General features: G+C 38.9%; 1 protein-coding gene across 1 annotated transcript in view; it reads right to left on the bottom strand.

Annotated features, from left to right (window-relative positions):
• TXNDC11 (thioredoxin domain containing 11) overlaps positions 1–19,846 on the bottom strand; it is a 99,336-nt gene that overhangs the window by 16,258 nt on the left and 63,232 nt on the right. The window contains exons 7-9 of the mRNA XM_065412763.1: positions 12,970–13,170; positions 8,042–8,831; positions 1,397–1,542 (exon numbers count right to left, since the gene is read on the bottom strand). Of these exons, the coding sequence (XP_065268835.1) occupies positions 1,397–1,542; positions 8,042–8,831; positions 12,970–13,170 (1,137 nt within the window). The remainder of the gene's footprint in view (positions 1–1,396; positions 1,543–8,041; positions 8,832–12,969; positions 13,171–19,846) is intronic.

Below are 19,846 nucleotides of genomic sequence, written 5' to 3'. Positions count from 1 at the left end.
TGTGACCTATGGGAAATTTCCTTCCGAATCCCAAATCTGGCAATTAGTAGGACTATGAGCATGTGAGCAAGATACACCAGCCAGGCATATACTGGTCCACCCCCCGTCCACGGTCTTGTCCCCTACTGTGGGGAATCTCTGCTGCTTCAGATGAAGAAAATCTCCCTCTCTGCCAATGAATACATCATGCAGAGGGGGGGAAAATCCTTCTTGACTGCTGCAGGCAATTGGCTGAAGCCCTGAAGCATGAGATTTGATTATAGTAATTATTTTAATTCAGAGCTGCAAGTATTATGAACATGTTGAGGGAAATGCAGGCAGTCCTGTTAACCCCAGGGCCCATGAAGGAAGGGTTGGACAGGTTTTCTCAAATTCACAGATACTCAGATTCCAAGACCAGCCTTTCATTCCCATTTAAATAATGGTCATTGTACATTTTAAATAGAAAATCTCTGGGGAACTCTAGAGAACTAAGCAATTTTCCTGCAGCTAGCACACTAGGCACTGGGGACACAGGAAATTGAATATTGCACATGCATTCATTCTCTGCTATCCTAGTAGCCAAAGAATATTAGTCCAAATTCAGTCACACGTTTAAATAATCAAATTATATAAAGTACTTTAGGCACCCTTCAAAATTACACTGTATATCAAAAAATTTCACATCATGAAATCAAAAAGCTTTTTATTATGGATTTTTGTGATGTATGCTTTTAAAGTACTACTTTTTGTTGGGATTTTTGTTTCTTTGTTTTACAACCTTCAATTTTCTCTGTTATAGTTACTTCCCAATCACTTTTATTCACTATTTTGTACCTTAGTTCCAGTAAGACAGCAAGTGGCTCCCTCTGCAACCAGCACAATCTCTACAGCCTTAACTGGTTCATAAAAGCAATGTTCATCATACATATCTCCAATTCCATTCAAGACTGAGTAGGCTTGGGACCTGTTATTGACTTTGGGTCTCAAACTCTACTTAATTTGTTAAGAATTGCCACCATGAAAACAAGGGCAAAGCAGGACTTTTCCATCCCCACAATTATATATGTAATTCAACCACATTTAGCAAATAAGAATACAAAAGGCTAAACCACAGCTATGACAAATACACACAGCACAGGAAGGCAGAGGGTGGGTGTCTTCAGGGAACTAGTTTGGCTGATTTTCTGGCTGCTTTGTGCCATCAGAGTGGTCTCCTAAATTTAAATGACTGTGAAGTACAACTTTCATGGAGTGCCCTTGTTTAAAATTATGTACACAATTAGTGTAACTGCATGGATGGGAGAGGAGGAGACCCTTTAGTTTTAAACAATGAAAATTCAGAAGACTGAATTCCGCAATCCTATTCTTCAAAATGTGATTAATCCCTCGATGTAACTGCAGTAATGAGCTGTACCTTTTCACTCAAAACCACCACATCACGAAAGGTGGTAGTAGTCACTTCGGTGATTATGTGCTGTGCAGGAAGATGAACTGAAGAGTCACCAACAAGATGCCTTTTCAAGGGACTGTAGAGAATGCTGAAGTTTTGAATGAAGTTCTCTAAAATGAAAGAAGGACATTAAGAAGGTTATTCCAGCTTCATTATATCTGTAATATCTAGGCTGCCTATTTTTACTTTGGGTTTCAGAAGACAAACTGACTTATGGCATAAAAGAAAAATACAAGTCTAGTTTACAAGCCCTAAATATTATTTCTGTAGTTTTACCTCAGTTTCTGATTAACAATCATTCACATGGCAACAGAATGCAGAAAACTGCCTTGGGTTATCTTTTGCCTTGACTACTACAACCTTCTCTTCACTGGTGTCATTGCTTTTTACCTTGCTCTTACTCTAGTTGAGGGGTTCTCAACCTTTTTCTTGTTGAGGCCTCCCTCAACATACTATAAAAACTCCAGAGCCCAGCAGGACTCAGGGCTCTGGGCCAGGGAGGGGGGACCCTTGGGCATAGGCATAGTTTGACTTCAATTTATTTTTTATTTTTTGGGGGGGGTCAAGGGTTGGCAGGGCTCGGACCAGCTCCGCACAGCGGGGTCCAGGGAGAGAGAGCCACCTCCACCCCAACTCTCCTCAGCAGATCACCCGCCTGTCTGGGTTGTGAGGAGCCGCAACCAAAAAATGTAACTCAAAGGTGGGACCCAGCTCAAAAAGTTTGAAAACCGCTCAGGGTGCAGGCAGGGGGTATCTAGGGGCTGTGTGCAGTGAGGGGTGTAGCTCAGGGAGTGGATAGCTAGGGACTGTATGTGGGCAGAGGGTAGCTTAGGGTGCCCGCAGGGGATATCTAGGGGCTGTGTGCAGTGAGGGGTGTAGCTCAGGGAGCAGGGAGAAGGATAGTTAGGGGCTGTGTGCAGTGAGGGGTGTAGCTCAGGGAGCAGGATAGTTAGGGGCTGTGTGCGTGCAGGTTAGCTCAGGTTGCAGGAAGGAGGATAGCTAGGGGCTGTGTGCCAGGAGGGCTCCCCTGCGGTGGCTGCTCCCTGAGGGCTCTGCAGGCCCCAGAGTCGGGTCCTCCCACCTAGACAGCTTTTACCAGCTGTGTGAGCAGTCAAAGGGGGTTGGGAGCTGAGGAGCAGCCACAACCCTGGGCACCAGCAGCAGACGAGGGAAAGCCACGGCTGCCCGCTCCATGGTGCCACCAGAGGAGCAGCTGCCCTGCACTGCCTAGCTCTGGTTTCCCACCAATCTGGCCAGAGAGCTAGGCCTGAGGTGGACTGGGGGAGAGGAGAAGGTAGGACCTGGAGCTGCCCCCGGACTGCCTCACTCTGGGTAAGGCACTGCAGTTTGGGGGGGCAACACCCTTGTGCCCCCCAACTCTGCCCATGGACTCAGGGCTTCAGTCCTGCATGGCTCCCAGCTTCAGGCAGGGGGAGGAGGGGCACTGGGGCTCCTGGCTTCAGCCCTGCGCCACTCCCAGTGCGGGCTGGGGGGGTGTACCATCGGCTTCAGCCCCACGCCATTCCCAGCCTTGGGGGCGGGGGGAAACTGCCGGCTTCAGCTCTGCACCGCTCCTGGCTTGGGGGGGGGGGGGGGAAGGTGCCAGCTTCAGCCTCACGCCACTCCCGGCTTCAGCCCCGCAGGGGGGTGCCAGGGTTCGGGGCACTGGGTTTCAGCCGTGGGGCCCCATGGACTCCCTGAAAGGGCTCATGGACCTCAAGGGGGCCACAGACCCCGGTTGAGAATGCTGCTCTAGTCTATCCAAAATGCTGCAATACAAATTTCCTCTTCTGTGATCAGACCACATGGTCAGTCCCAATTAGAATCCTTTCACTGGCTTTCCTTCACATTCTGCGCCGAGTTCAAGCTTCCAGTGCTCCTCTTCAAGACTCTGCACGATTCCACTCCTACTTATATCTATGCTCTTATTTCTTCCTACTTTCCCTCCCACTCTCCTTTGCTCTGCCCAAGTCCCTCTTCTAATTACTTCTTTTATATCCTTCTCCCCTAGTCATCTTTCATGCCTATGTGCTTGAAACAGTCTCCTCCTTGTGTGTGTCAAATGACCACATTCCCCCCATACAACTCTCTTTCCATAAAACTCACTTCTTCTCAGACAACTTTGAACAATAACCCACCAAAGACAGATATTAAAATAAAACACCACTCATCTACACTGCCTTGAGACTTCATTTTCTATCACGTGTTACAATGTCAAAACTGTATTTCCTGTTCAATTTAGATCCAGGTCATAATTCTGCTATGTACTTTATGATGTCAAGTACATTCAAGAACTGAGACTCGCATTATACAATGCCAGATGATACTCAAATAATAATTTAGTCATTTGGAAATTTTCTATATTGAGAACACTAGCATGAAAACTAAACAAAATCAGGATTAAATTAATGACCAAAGTGAACAGGAAAAGCAAATTATAGATACCTGAACAGGTGTATTTGCATATAATAGTAAATTCAACCTTATTTTTAAAATTTTAACTCAACATTAATGAAAATCAAGACCAAACCAAAGCTCCATGTTTTTTAGAGCAACTAGATTTTGAAAGACTATGGGATGTTTTTAGCTGTGGTGTACTTAAGAAACAAAAAAGATGAGGTCTGTCTTTTTAACTGTATTAAGTGCTCGTGATATTTTTTTAGAAACAATCTGTAAAGTTTCTCATTGGGCCAACAGTTAGATCTATTACTGTAATTAGCTTCTAACTGCAAGATAATCTGTGTTTAAAAATAGCTACTCTACTTAAGGAGTATGGAAGGGATATGGGAGTTGGATTTTTGTTTTTGTTTTTAAATATCTTAGTCACTGAGGTATTTGCTTAAGTTATTGTTCAATTTTTGCTGCAAAATGTAACTACACAACTGGCCCAGGGCAAGAAATGATGCAAGAACAATGTAAATACACTTATCTGAGCAACTTATTTTAATACTCAATTATGAACACACATGAATTTGCCTCTCTTCCCATTCACCACTGCCTACATTACAAGGCTCATTTTTACATGAATTTGCCTCTTCCCTTTCAACACTGCCCGAATTAAAGCCATGATTTTCAAAACTGTATGCTTGCAATTTCATGCCCAAAAGGTGCACTTAATTTTTGCAAGAAATTAACCAGACTGGTATGCAAAGTGGGTATTTTCACGTGTAAAAGGCTAGTTATATATCTTGTGTGTGACTTTCAAATAACTGGACATGCAGGTTAGGAATGTAATTCACATGCTCTTCTGAGCAAATGACTGAACACATGTAGTTTTGGAAATAAGCGTGTACTAGTCTGGAAAAAAGTATCTAATGGCAGAAAAAAAACCAAATTACTAAGTTAATTTAGAAATGGTTTCAAATACAGTTAGAAAAACAAAGGTAACATAATTTGACTAAATACACCTCATATCTCTGTCTTGATAAATTCATTCTGACAAAAGTATGTGCACACAAGAACATAACTGCCATACTGGATCAGACCAATGGTCTATCTAGCCCAGTATCCTGTCTCTAACAGTGGCCAATAGCAGGGCTGCAGGGGGAGTGTACACAACAGGGCAACTTTGGAGAGTTCCTCCCGGGTCTTTCCCTGCCAGTTTCTGGCAGTCAGAAGTTTAGGGTCACCGTGAGCATGGGGTTGCATCTGTACCCATGTTGGCTAATAGCTGTTGATGGACCTATCCTCCATGAATTTCTCTAGTTCTTTTTTTAACCCAATTTTGTTTTTGGCCATCACAAGATTCTACAGCAATGAGTTCCATGGCTAACTGTGGGTTGTGTGAAAAAGTACTTCCTCTTGTTTGTATTAAACCTGTTGCCTATTCATTTCATTGGGTGACCCCTGGTTTTTGTATTGTGGGAAAGAGTAAATGACACTTCTCTATTCATTTTTCCCCACACCATTTATGATTTTATAAACCTCAGTTATATCTCCCCTTAATTGTCTCTTTTCTAAGCTGAACATCCCTTATTTTTTTAGACTCTCCTTGGATGGAAGCCATTCCATACTCTTAATCATCTCTGTTGCCCTTCTCTGAACCTTTTCCAGTTCCACTATATCCTTTCTGAGAGAGACAACCAGAATTGGACACAGTATGTGCACCTTGGATTTATACAGTGGCATTATATTTTCTGTCTTATTTTCTTATACCTGTCCTAATAGCTACTAACACTCTGTTAGCCTTTTTGACTGCAGCTGCACACTGTGCTGAAGTTTTCAGAAATCTATCCATGACGACTCAGATCTCTTTCTTCAACGGTAACAGCTAATATAGAACCCATCATTATATACGTGTAGTTGGGATTATTTTTTCCAATGTGCATTGCTTTGCACTTATCAATGTTTCATTTCATTCATCAATTTCATCTGCCAGTTTGTTCCCCGGTCACCCAATTTTGTGAGATCCTCCTGGAACTTTTCACAGTCAGCTATGCACTTCACAATCTTAAATACTTTTGTATCATCTGCAAACTTTGCTATTTCACTGTTCACGCCCTTTTCCAGATAATTAATGAATATGTTGAACAGCACAGGTTCCAGCACAGATCTTTGGGAGACCCCACTACTTACCTCTTTCCATTGTGAAAACTGACCATTTATTCCTACCCTTTGCTTCCTATCTTTTAACCAGTTACCGATTCATGTTATCCCATGACTAATTTCCTTAAGAACTTTTGGTGAGGAACCCTGTCAAAGACTCTCTGAAAATCCAAGTACTGCATATTGACTGAATCACCCTTATCCACATGCTTGTTTACACCCACAAATAATTCTAATAGATTGGTAAGGCATGACTTCCCTGTACAAAAGCAGTGTTGATTCTTCCCCAACAAATCATGCTTATCTATGTGTCTGATCATTCAGTTCTTTACTATAGTTTCCACCAATTTGCCCAGGACTGAATTTAGGCTCACTGGCTCCTAATTGCAAGATTGTCTCTGGAGCCTTTTTAAAAGCTACATTACAGTCACCTTCCAGTCATCCAGTACAGAGAGGCTTGTTTCAGTGACAGGTTACATACTACAGTTAGTAGTTCTGCAATTTCATATCCAAGTTCCTTCAGAATTCTTGAGTGAATACCATCTGGTCCTGGGGACTTATTATGGCTTAATTTATCAATTTGTTCTAAAACCTCTTGTATGATAGTATTTCAGGTTTGTAACCAAAAGGAATAGTTCTGCAGTGGGTATCTCCCCCACATCCTCTACAGTGAAGACCAATGTAAAGAATTTGTTTAGCTTCTCTCAATGGCCTTGTTTTCCCTGGGTGCTCCTTTAACACTTTGGTCTTCTAGTGGCCCACTTCCTGTTTGTCAGGCTTCCTGCTTCTGACATACTTAACAAAATTCTTACTGTTAGATTTTGCATCTTTTAGCAAGTTGCTTCTCAAATTCTTTGTTGGCCTGCCTTATTATACTTTTACACTTAACCTGCCAGAGTTTGTTTCCTTCCTATTATCTTCACTAGGTTTTGACTTTCAAATTTTAAAAGATGCTCTTTTGCCTCTAAACGGCTTTCATTTACTCTTCTGTTTAGCCATGGTGGCATTTTTTTGGTCCTCTTATTGTCTCTTCTGATTCGGGGTATACATTTAGTCTGATCCTCTATTATGGTGATTTTAAATAGCAGGCATTTACCCTTGTGACAACTCCTTTTAATTTCACACTAACAAGCATCCTCATTTTTGGGTAATTCCCCTTTTAAAATTAAATGTCACCATGATGGGTTTATATTAGGGCTGTCGATTAATCGCAGTTAACTCACGCGATTAACTAAAAGAAATTAACTGCGATTAAAAAAGTTAATCATGATTAATCGCACTGTTAAACAAGGTTTTATTTTCGAATGTAGGGTTTTTTTTGTACATAATTCTACATTTGTAAGTTCAACTTTCATGATAAAGAGATTGCACTACAGTACTTATATTAGGTGAACTGAAATATACTATTTCTTTTGTTTTTTACAGTGCAAATATTTGTAATCAAAAATAAATATAGAGTGAGCACCATACACTTTGTATTCTGTGTTGTAATTGAAGTCAATATATTTGAAAATGTAGAAAACATCCAAAAATATTTAAATAAATAGTATTCTATTATTGTTTAACAGTGCGATTAATCACGCAAATAATGGCATCTTAAAATCATAAAATCATCTTAAACATTTTCTCTGAGGCATCAGCAGTTATTTAATTTGAGTTATGGTACACTTCTATGGTACACTTCTTTAAATCTGCTGACAATCTGGTTTCGTGGATTGACCACTTAGGGAAATTCCTATAGTTTGATGACATACCTATTGTCCAACCACTGACAAATACTATGAGGTTGAGGTTGGCAAAATTTCCACTTGAACTGAGTAAGTTATTCCTGGATTGTGAAATTATTCATTCTTTTATCATACCCTAGAACAACCCTTTGCTGTTTGATTAATTATTAAGCAGATGAAGATCCAGAATGCTTTCCATAGGCTCACTTTGCAAATTGACCTGCTTTTGTCAATAACATGTTTTTCAAAGTTATTATTCTTTACTAACTCCATCCTATCTTCATTTAATGTATTTGCTTACTTTAAATTTTGAATACAAGATTGCTGCATATCATACCTAGAGTAGATTTTATAAGTGTTTGATTCTGATCCAAGATATAGTGTGCCTCTTCCTTCAGATCAACAATGGCAGCAAATTCCTTCACATGAGTAGATCTTGATGCTCCAAGTCTCTCTGCATACATCCAAAACAAATTTGAATCCAGTAGATAGAGATTCAAGGTCTTGTTGGTCCTGCAGCTCAGGCCAGTAATGTGAGTGCCATTAACGCAAAGGTCAGGAGTAAAACAATTCCTATCCTCAATGTGAGGAATAGAATGTTGGATATCATCCTTACCTTTCTTCCCATGGGAAGAAAATGCTACTTTAGGGGTCTGAAATATGGTGTTTTCAGAACTAATTAAATTTATCAGACCCCTATTTACTGTCCTGCAACATGCAGTGTAGTAGCTAAAAGGACTATAGAAACTTAGGAAATTGCTGCATTCTATGGTATTTGATACAAATTGGAAAAAGGTATGTTCCTTGAGGTAGAAAGAGTCCAAAGCTGCTTCTATCTCTAAAAAGTTACACTGTGGTACATTGACTTTACTTGGTTTGACCCCAACAGTCTGGTTGACACAAAGCTCACAGACATTGTGAGTCCTAGAGATCGAGTGCCACTGAGGGAGCACCACCGTGTTGCAGCATGGGTACTTTGTTATGGAGTAAGTGTCTGCAACTTGTGTACGCGCATGTGGTACAATGGACTCAAAATCTGGTGAATTTGCATCTCTCAAGTGCTGAAGAACAGGTTCAGCTGCCTGGCTTTTATTACAGTTGTTGTATTCCAAGGCCACTTTGGTAATCTATAGAAAAAACAAATTACACAGAAACGTGATCAGTTATATATCATTCATGTATCAACACAGACAATATTTGTCCCAATTTTTTTGAAATACATAAAATATATTTAGTTTTAGATGTACAATCCTGGAATTTTAGACACAGGGCCAACTCTTACCCTTCAATTTTAGTTTCTTACCAAAAGCCATAGGATGCACTGTTGCTTTATTATGAATTTAAATTTAAAAAAAAAATCTCAAATATAGTATGTGCTTAAGAACAGTGATGAGTGACAATGAGCCACACTAAAAAGATCTTCCTTTTCTACAGTCAGCTCAAAACCCTCTTTATATCATACTTGTTAGGCTTTAATAACGTTATACTGTGATGCTAAATCCTGTTATTTGACACATTATACAATATATCCATTTTCCCAAATTTTGTTTTTCTTAAAGAAGATGAAAAATAAATTAAAGCGAAATATATAATGCTCAAGACATTCTTAACATCTCATTGTGAACATAACAACAAGAGTCATCCAGTCAAATCAACTACTGATATAAGAATAAAGCTTCCTGTCCTTCTGTGGGCAGAACTCCCATTTATTTCAATAGTAACATTATCTGCTGCTCACTTCAACAGAAGTTTTGCTTGAATGACGGACTTCTGGATTTGGTCACTAAACTGAGTCCTCATTTCACTAAAGATATCAATATTGCCACTTAATTGAAAACATATGGGCATGAAAGGTTCTCTCCTTCACAAACAGTATTCTGAGTTTATACTAAAGTCAGGGTTTCCATTTCCGCAGAATTAGTGGAGGTTTGTTTTTGTTTTGGGGGTTTTTTTTATTTGTTTTTTTTACACTTTTCTTCATTATGATACTAAAATTCCCTATTATGAAAATTCTTGTGTCCTAGTAGGAGTTTATTTTACAGCCATTAAGAATATGCACAGTAGCTGGGCCTCATTTACAGTAGTTACTGGGGCTTTTTCACCTACTCTTTTTGTCTTTCCTATAAACCAGCACATTCTGAAAATAACTGCAAATTGGAATATTCTTAAATTTCTAATGAGTTTATTGTAGCAGAACAGATAGGATGGAGAAATGAAATGAACAGCAAAAAGAGACAGTGTGATTACGTTTCCCCCACATAGTATTGCGTTACACATTGTCCTCCTAGTACTTTTCCATCTAAACAATCCTTGCAGTTGTCACAGGGATGTTGTGAGATTATGACTATGAGAGAAGCTGGGTCACATGATCATCTCTCAGATGTGGTCCACAATGACAACTTCTGTGATATTTCTTAAAAAAAAAAAAAAAAAAAAACTCATTGGCATAGCCTTTTCTTTTTATATACTTAATAGTTCCTGAAAATGTCAGATTAGATTCTATAAAGGCTCATTCCTTAATGTTGTAACCTATTCTAAAGAATGTGAACAGATGTTGGAGGACGCCTGAATTTTTTTTTATAAACTGAAAAAACATATTTGCATTACAAAATCTTATTTCAGTCAGCTCTAATCAGAGAAATTTGTAGTTTTTTGAGCACTGCTAACATACAATGAATTGACAGCTTCACACTGTGTGAATGCCTTACAGGCAAACGGTTTCAGAGCCAAATGAAATTCACAAAGGCTGCTGGCTGCAGTAACCATTTCTCCTTGTGGTAAACAAGTTGCATAATATACAGTAGCTTCTTATGCCCACTTTAACACACGGTCATGCTACAGTAACCAGGAGACCCTGTATCTGATTTAATGCTTTGATATAAATAAATATTTCTCTTAACTAGGATAAATCAGAAACTGGGTATTCACATGGGGTACTGATTTTACTTTATCAAAATATATGATGGCTAATATTATAGAGTGTATTATCTGTGCCGAAAAAACGTCTGAATTAAGCCTGCTTTACATTGAGCACAGTTTGCTATAGGAATCGCTCCAGTTCCCTTCCAATCTTCTTCTTCAGTCTCTGCAAATGATTTTGTACGCAAAGTAACTGTTATGTGCCATAAGCAATAAGGAAAATATGAAAATCACTGACCTCATTAGAGACAAACTAGTAACAGATACCACAAAAGCTAATTAGTTGGAAGATAAGGCCTTTTGTGAACTGATGAAATCCCACAGGCCCACAACTAGAAAAAGAGCTGAATAAAAAATGTGGGTCTGAACCTTCCCAAACTGTAAAATTTGGGATCCAGACCAAAACTTCTCACCTCAGATCCCTCTCTCTAATGGGCTCTGGATCTGAAAACCATGCAATTTGCAGCTTGGACCTTCCTTCACCTCTAACTGGCCCAAACAAGAACCTCAGAGCTGAAGTCCACCTGAACTTTGAGAAAGTTTGGATCTGGAACCAAACTTCAGGGGGTTTCGCCCATTACTTTTCATAATATCATGCTCCCACAGCCCAGCACCCCACAAAACAAACAGTACCCGCTGAACTGGAAAATACGCTGACTACCTCCTACAGGACTTGAAATTCCTGGCTATGATGCCTCTTTATAGCAATCCTGCAGTCTGTGGTAAACGCAAGGAATTACAAGGGTTACCAGTCACTGTGTGTGCAAACAGAATATGCTATTGTAAAGATATATAAACTGGAATAGATTCATGCTGCTGAGAAGTTTGCAAGCAAATTTATGCAAGACTTGAAGGAGTGGAATTTGTCATGTCTGGCTTTTGTATATGTTCATGACAATAATGGTAATGGTGTATTGGCAACAAGACCACAAAAAGTGAGTCCTTGTTTCACATATACCCCTGACATGACCCCCAAAGATGGATTTGCCTGTGGAAGCATGGGTAACGCAGCTGATAACTAAAAGTTTTGATGTACAGTTTCACTTTGATACATTAGCTATGACAGCTTTGCAGTCAAAATGGTTTAAACTCAACATTCTTCATAAATGTCTGTTTATGTAATGAATGAGAATTGCAACTGAAACCATAATCTCAATTTTAGAGTCAAATTTACATCTCCCCACAAAAATTTGATACACTAGACTTTAATTACTGCAAGTTATTTACATTAGAAAAACTGAACCAACTGAATTAATACTAATGCTGAGCCATTCCAAGTTCCCAATCCCATGCTCAGACCACTATACATCACTGATTCCAGTAAAGCAAGAATCTTAGAATGATGTTGGTTTAATTTCTTTAGCAAAGAGAAGGGAAAGAGGAAATTTGAGTAGGAAGCATGCTCTGCCAACTCAAGGAAACACCTCTTGATTATTAACTAAGCCATTTCTAGTGTCAGAGGCCCAATTTGAGGCTAGATATTATTGAAACTGACTTTGAAACTGGTAATTTACAATAATTCTACAGAAGTGCCACTTAAGATCAAATTGCTACATGTAAACAAGGTTAACTGGGTTCAAGCAGATGAAACAATGCCTTAAGACTTTGGACAATACAAAGACAGCAGTGAATATCAATGTCACAATTAACTTTTTAAATACAAGTGGCATTACAATGAAGATTCTTTCATAAATAAAAATGGCTTGTCCTTCAGCCCATTGAAAAAAAACACTCCAAGGACCAGAAATGGCCCCTTTAAAAAGAGGGTGAGAATAGAGTGTGTAAGTATGATGAATATGAATTAAAATTGATTGCATCAATCTTTCTTTATAATCTGATATTGTTTTTCAAATATAATAGCAAGGACCACCCCGGGATTTATAGGTTTCAATGTTCTTAACTACTATTTTTTCCATTGGAAGGCACCATAATAAATCCTTTCAATTTCTCAATGGCAACATTAGGTTCACTTAATTAATTCAATATGAAAAAAACATATACACTATTAACCATTCCTCTCTCCCTGTTGTTCATGAGAAATGGGATCTATAATTGTTTCCATTAAGCATTCAAAAACCACAAACTTTGGGCTGTGCGGGGGCGGGGGAAAGAAGAATCAGACCCGGTATAAGCAATGTACACTATTCTGGAACATCAAGTAACACGTAAATGGCACCCAATCTTGTATCAATACATACAATTTCAAGTTAGATCTTTATGGAGCACAAAGTAGAAGCAACCCCCCTTGTATAGACCTTTTTCTATGTTTGTATAGTTCCAACACAATGGGACTGGGGCCTGCATGCTCTACCACAATAAAAAGAAATAATAATATATCTCACTTACTTCATCTAAAAAAGGATGACTTTCTGCTAAGGGATTGAAGGGTATAAATAAGAAAAGTGCTGGTCCCTTCTTCAGTTCATTGTTTAGTAGAAGGCTTTTTCCTCCATGTGGTCTCAACCAACGTATAAATGTCTCTCGGTTTTCTAGAGCCCACTTGCAAATATTCTCAGCTGTGTAGTTCATGACTTCACTTGGATAGATCTTGAAAGGGGAAAAAATCATAATTAGTCCTCCTCATTTATTTAAATACACTGTTTACTGATGAATGAGGTACATAAGATGTCCGATACATGTTATATTGGTACTGTTACAGCTCTGACATTTTTAATTTACTGACACTATTCAGGAACCACTCTCACCTTAGTCATCATTCCATAGATCTTTCCCTATAGATACTCTTCCCTACTCCTCTCCAACTCATAGTACCATGAGTAGAATCTCACAGTGAAGTATGGCTCACTGTATTTTCAATTCTCAATTCAGACTTATCAGATGGTGATCACAAGCAAATTTAAAGCAATTTATTGTTTTCTCGTATTCTTTTGTTTTCCAACCAAGCCGTCTCAATGTTGGTAATGCTTTTACCTCTGTATCAAGCAGCTCTGATAGAATCTTGAACTAATACTCCCAGCACTCCCTTAACTTCATTGTATTATTATTTCTTTGCTGAATGCTGATAATGTGGTTAGAACTGAAAAGAAGGTCCCTGTCTAAAGGAATTATGAAATCAACACCCACAAAGTGAATGTTAAGGTTTTACCCTGCATCTCTAGTGTATGTTATTTTATCCATAAATAAATAAATAAATAATCAGACAGGATTTTCAGGGTGACAGACTACCTGTGCAACACCCTTATGTTCATAAGATTAAATGTTACCAGTTGTTATATGGTAGAAGCTTTGACAATTTTTGTTACTCTGCCTCTCTAAGGTAATTCCCACATTCTCTTCTGATTTTTCTCAAATGCTTATTTATAAGATGTTGAGGACCATAGGTCTTATACAAAATAAATGCTCTCATCATCTTTATGCATCTTTCCTTGCCATCCACCTACACCTGGAATTTTCCTAACATAACGGCCTCTGCAAAGCCCATTAATGATAACCCATGTCAGTAAAATTTCAGTGTCTCAGCTATTATAAAACCAAACCAAACCACCATTAAAACAGAACCTTCCCTCTGGGTCTCCAAGTGGATTTTCCATTATCTGTCTATTTAGACTGCAAAGTTCTTTGTGCAAGAACCATGTCTTCGGTATTATAGATAGCACATAGTTGGGCTTAACAAATTAATGAAATTAATGCCATCTGCCCCTTTTCAACAATAAAGTTTGTTTGACAGATTGGAATAGATAAATTGGAATAGAAATAAACAATTGCATCATAATCCTTTAGCATGTTAGATCTTATTTGCAGATGATAAAAGAATTTTGATTGGGAAGGTTATATTTAACTCTCACCTGCTTAAATATCATATTAGTCTTGTCAACAACATATGCTCTACCAAGCAGGTTCTTTTTTACTTTTACATTTTCTTACACTCAGACCCCCTGACCACTCTCTCTCCCTCCCTCCCGGAAAATGTGTACATTTCTATAAAAGTGTGTGGAGACTCTGGGCCATCAATATGTATCCATTTCAAAACTATTTCCAAAATGCTTCTCAAGTGACTTTAGATCTCTATTTCTCCTCTACACCTGATACAAATCTCCTCTTGTGTTTATTTTCACTAATGTGAAAGACCTCAGTTTCCAGATTAATATTGCCACTCACCTTGATTTATTATGGTGGGACACCAGAAAAACCTCCCCACTATGTCTCTAATTTCATCACATTGACTCTCTTTAAATGCATCTCCTTTAGGATCCTGACGTAGCTGTGATTGCAATTCAATAGCTTTGGTATCACTGACTGTGATTAACTAATTCAATGTTCTAAAAAAAGAATTTAAATTCTGGAGTCACTTTCATGAATTAAAGCATGCTGTTTATCATGCACCATTATCAGAGGTTTGCACAGACACCAGTTACTGTTTCATGTGATACATGAAAATCCTTCATCATGGTTTGAGTAGAATAAACTGTAAATACATGCCTTATCTCCATACGATATCCACTGTTAACGAGGATATACACAGAGATAAGGTCTTTACTCCGAACAGCTATTCTGAAAGTTGCATTTCAGGTCCTTTCTTGCTCCTCCAGCTTCATCAATTTCAACCAAAATTAATATTCCCAGCTACTATGAACATAGCCGACACTAGGATTAGCCTTTTTGAGTTAACTCACTTAAGTAATTTTTCTACTTGAGTGTGATAAATCGGGTATCTTTAGAGCAAAATGAGTACCGCACAAACAAGTATATTTCAGGGTGGCAGGGCAAAAGCACATCTTATTTTCATTTGAGCTCTCTAGAGCTCCTTTGTCTTCACATTTCTGAAATATTTTGCACCAGAATAAGATGGATTTTTGTAATGATACAAGGAAAGCATTTATTTTTCCCAAAACAAAGGGCAGATTAAAGCTTCCTACTAAGGAAAAATACATTAAACATAATTAACATTTCCATTAACAGTTATGTCCAATCCATGTGCCATTTCTTAACACTGAAGGTTACAAAATTCTATACATTTGAGTATATTCTCTCACATTCCTTGGTAATCAAAGGTTTGTTGACCTCAAATTTGATGGCAACCAACCCTTGTGGGTTATTGTGAGGTATTAAAACAATTATTTGGCATAAGAGACCACCACTGTTTTGGCAATTCTGTTCAGAAAATAACTGACTTTGAACACTGTTATAAAACAATTTAATCTGCCTTTGTTTAGAATTCCTCTCCACTTTATGGACTGTACATAGTTCTGAGCCTCCCAGTAAACATCTGCAAATCAAGGCAATTGAACACCACAACATATGTATTTATTATTAAAGAAAATGAGAGCATGCTTATGTATAGCAGCAGCCACTTTTGCCCAACTAAATCATCACACCATGTGAACAGATGATTATAACCAAAGACTATGGAATAATCATTTACTTCTCTTGTAATTAGAAACTATTAAAAACAGCACTTTTCTAATTATACTATCTTTCTCCTAATTACATTGTAATTGATAAAATACATACAGGATGTTTGTATGAATAAATGATATAAAAATCTGGGTCACTAAAATTTGATCTAACAAAATCAAATAGAAATTTAAATAATAACCACTAATTACAAATGTAAACACACCAGTATGATAAAGAATATCTTATCTTTTTCATTTAGAAGTGTGAAAATTTCATATTTTATTTTAGAATGACTGTTTAATTTCTTCCTAGAAACTGTTACATGACTTTTCAGGCTCAAAACTTTCAAGAAAACATTCACTTTCATTAAACAAAATCATGCACAGCAAAAGCTAACTCAAAAAGATGGAGAAAAGGGGAGGGAGATAGCAATTTGTCAAAGTTCTGCATTATTAAGAAACTGTTCTTGGCTATCTCATTTTCTGTAGAACCTCTTTTTGGGATGCACCCATCTCTCGGGGAAATTTGCTAATCTCTTCTGACTAGTTTTCATTTTCTCTGCTGGAAATTCCCCACTTCCCTGTGATTTCCAGTTTTCGGCAGAAAAGAGAAATGAGACAGCTAGCATAGGCTGAGGTTTATGTTTTGCTGTTATTACAATTACCCCACCCAGACAATCTCCCTGAGGTTTGGCTTGGACTATATACCATGCAAGTGTATACTACAGGGAAAGGTGGGAATATCACTTGCTTTTGCTTACAATATTTTACTTCAGTGGATTTTTTCAGGATCGAGTGTTTCAATGAATATTGTATTTTCATTTGTCCCAATACAATTTTTAAATGGAACAATATATCATACTGACTGCCCTTCCCCTCTCCGCCCTTTTAAAAAAAAGTACTCCTTATCACCAAAGCAATATTCAGTACTTCATTGCAGTTTCTGGTATATGAGGTTGTTTTTTCTGAGAAATTAATCATAGGAAATATGGGGGAAAACTATAACATGTATGATTACTGGTGCACCTATGTTGTAAAGCCAGCAGGATTTGGTTCATTGTGGTCTGTGTTTCTTCTAGGTTCTTATCAAGTAGAACTATCAAAGAGACTGAAGGGTATAGCAAGAAGGATCATCATCAGAATCCCTACCTTTCTACTTATTACACCCTATGACTTCTCTGATACCAGTTCCAGTATATTGGCAGCATGGATATTTCATGTATGGAATGGAACTTTGAAGTGGAAGTTTCTTGTTCACAGCCATCACAGAATAAGTGATAAACTAATTCCGTCTCTTTTTGGCCACTAAAATTCTGTTGCCACTACTGGCTTTTCCTTCACATCATTCTCATTCTGATATCATTTATTCACATCTATTATCCCAGACAACATAATTTGTTTCCCCTGATACAAAGGCACTACTCAAGAACTGTGAAAGACAGCCAATATAATATGGAATTTATTGTTTACATTATAAATGGATTAAATATGGACTGGGGCAACATGCTCCTCTCTATCAAATGTTTTTCACACTAAACCTTTGTTCATTTTGATATACTTAGTAAATGTAGGTGTCCCACCCCCCCCCCTTTTTTTTTAAGTGAGACAAAGACCCTGTACGGACCAAGCTCATGTGGCCTCACACCTCGGAGCTCCGAAGATGGAAGTATCCTTCTTAAAGATAACAAATCTATCAAAGAGTGCTGGAAGGAACACTACCAAAAGCTTCTAAATCGAGAATCAACTGTGACTGACAACACCATCGACTCCATTCCTCAGTACCCAATCTGGGAAACTCTTGCAACCCACCAAACACCCGAGGAGGTCTGCAAAGCAATTTAAAAAATGAAGAACAATAAAGCACCAGGTCCCGATGGCATAGCAGTTGAAGTACTGAAAGCGGGGGGAGAAATACTAACAAGCTTCACTTGCTGCTCCTCAAAATCTGGTGCACCGAAGAAATCCCTGCTGACTTACGTAATGCTAACATCGTCACCATTTTCAAAAAGGGAGACAGGGCTGATTGTGGCAACTATCGAGGCATTGCCATCCTCTCCATCGCTGGAAAGATTCTTGCTAGAATCTTACTGAATCGCCTGCTCCCTCCTGCAGAGGAAGTACTTCCGGAGTCCCAGTGCGGCTTCAGACCATCACGAGGCACCACCGACATGATTTTTACAGCCAGGAAGATCCAGAAAAAATGTCAAGAACACCACCAGGAGCTGTATATGGCCTTTATCGATCTGACCAAAGCCTTCGACTCTGTCAACTGTAAGGCTCTGTGGAAAATCATGTCAAAGTTTGGCTGCCCAAGCAAAATTATCACCATTGTAAGACTCCTCCATGACCAGATGACTGAATCCATCCTGTTTAGTGGCTCTAGTTCTGAGCCCCTTGTCATCCGAACTGGTGTAAAACAAAGTTGTGTACTGGCACCCACCCTTTTCTCCATTTTCTTAGCAGCTATGAAAACACTAACCCAAGACCATCTACTACAGGGCATTGTCATCCAATATCGGATTGACAGCAACCTCTTCAACCTCTCTCATCTCCATGCCAGAACTAAAGTAATATCGGCAATAAAAAATGAACTCCAGTACGCAGATGATTGTGCTGTAGTTGCACACTCTTCAAACAGCCCTTAATTGCTTCTCTGAAGCTTACAAAAGCCTAGGGCTAACTCTGAACATCGGCAAAACAAAAGTTCTCCATCAGCCAGTCCCCAGTCAATCATCAGACCCAGCAAGGAAGATGTATATAGACAAAGAATAACTGGAAAATGTAGAATACTTTGCCTATCTTGGCAGCCATCTCTCACAGAGGGCAGACATAGACATTGAGATTCAGCACAGAATTTGCTGTGCCAGCCTTGCCTTTGGCAGACCATGTGGCCGGGTATTCAACAATCACATCATCAGAACACATAGTAGACTTTTAGTTTGTAAAGTGGTGGTAATCCCAACTCTCTTCTACGGTAGTGAGATTTGAGTGACCTATAAAAAACACCTGAAAAACCTGGAACGCCAGCACCAGCACTTTTTTTTGGAAGATACCCAACATAAAGTGGGAGGATCATCGTATTAATGTCAGTGTCCTCACAGACGCCAACATCTTCACTGTTGAGGCCCTGATTATCCAGCAACAGCTGGGGTGGAGCAGGCACTGTGTGCACATGCCTGATGTACACTTACCAAAACAACTGCGGTACGCCCACCTCACCAAAGGAGAAAGGAAATGAGGAAGCCAAAAGAAACGCTTTAAAGACACCCTCAAGATAAACATCAAGAGATGTGGCATTGACACCACACACACTGGGAGACAGCAGCCCAGGATAGGGATAACGGGTGAAGACTTGTCAGAGAGGGAACGTCCACTTTTGAGGAAAATCCCCTTGCCCTGGTTGCAGAAAAACACCCGAAAAGAAAGGAAAGACAACAGTCACACAGCAATTGCGACCCATCCCTGTCTTCCAACATGACCTGCAATGTCTGCCAACGAAAACTAGCCTGTGGCTCAAGGATTGGACTCCTCAGTCACCAAAGGACCCATTAAAAATAAAACCTGTGAAAGAGATTATCCTCGACCTTGAGGGATTGCCGATGAGGTCCCTTAATTCAATATTCACTGTACACATGTGGCCAAAGGAATTTAAATAACTGACTGGCAGTGCATTATGAAAGAGGTTAATTTTAGAAAGATGGAAAAGGCTACCTCTTTTGGGGTGCTTATCAAATTGTCTCCATGTTTAATCACATGAAGCATCTTTAAAACTTCCAGATTAATAAAGAAGAAAAATATCATGAAGCTATGTTAAGAAATTACTTTCAAGAGGCTGTGGAAAAAGAGACTGTCAAACTAATTTTCTA

The sequence above is a fragment of the Emys orbicularis genome, chromosome 10 (genome assembly GCF_028017835.1).
Source record: "Emys orbicularis isolate rEmyOrb1 chromosome 10, rEmyOrb1.hap1, whole genome shotgun sequence".
NCBI classification, from domain to species: domain Eukaryota; kingdom Metazoa; phylum Chordata; order Testudines; family Emydidae; genus Emys; species Emys orbicularis.
Note: the sequence above shows the minus strand (reverse complement) of the source record. Positions and strands in the feature narration are given on the sequence as shown.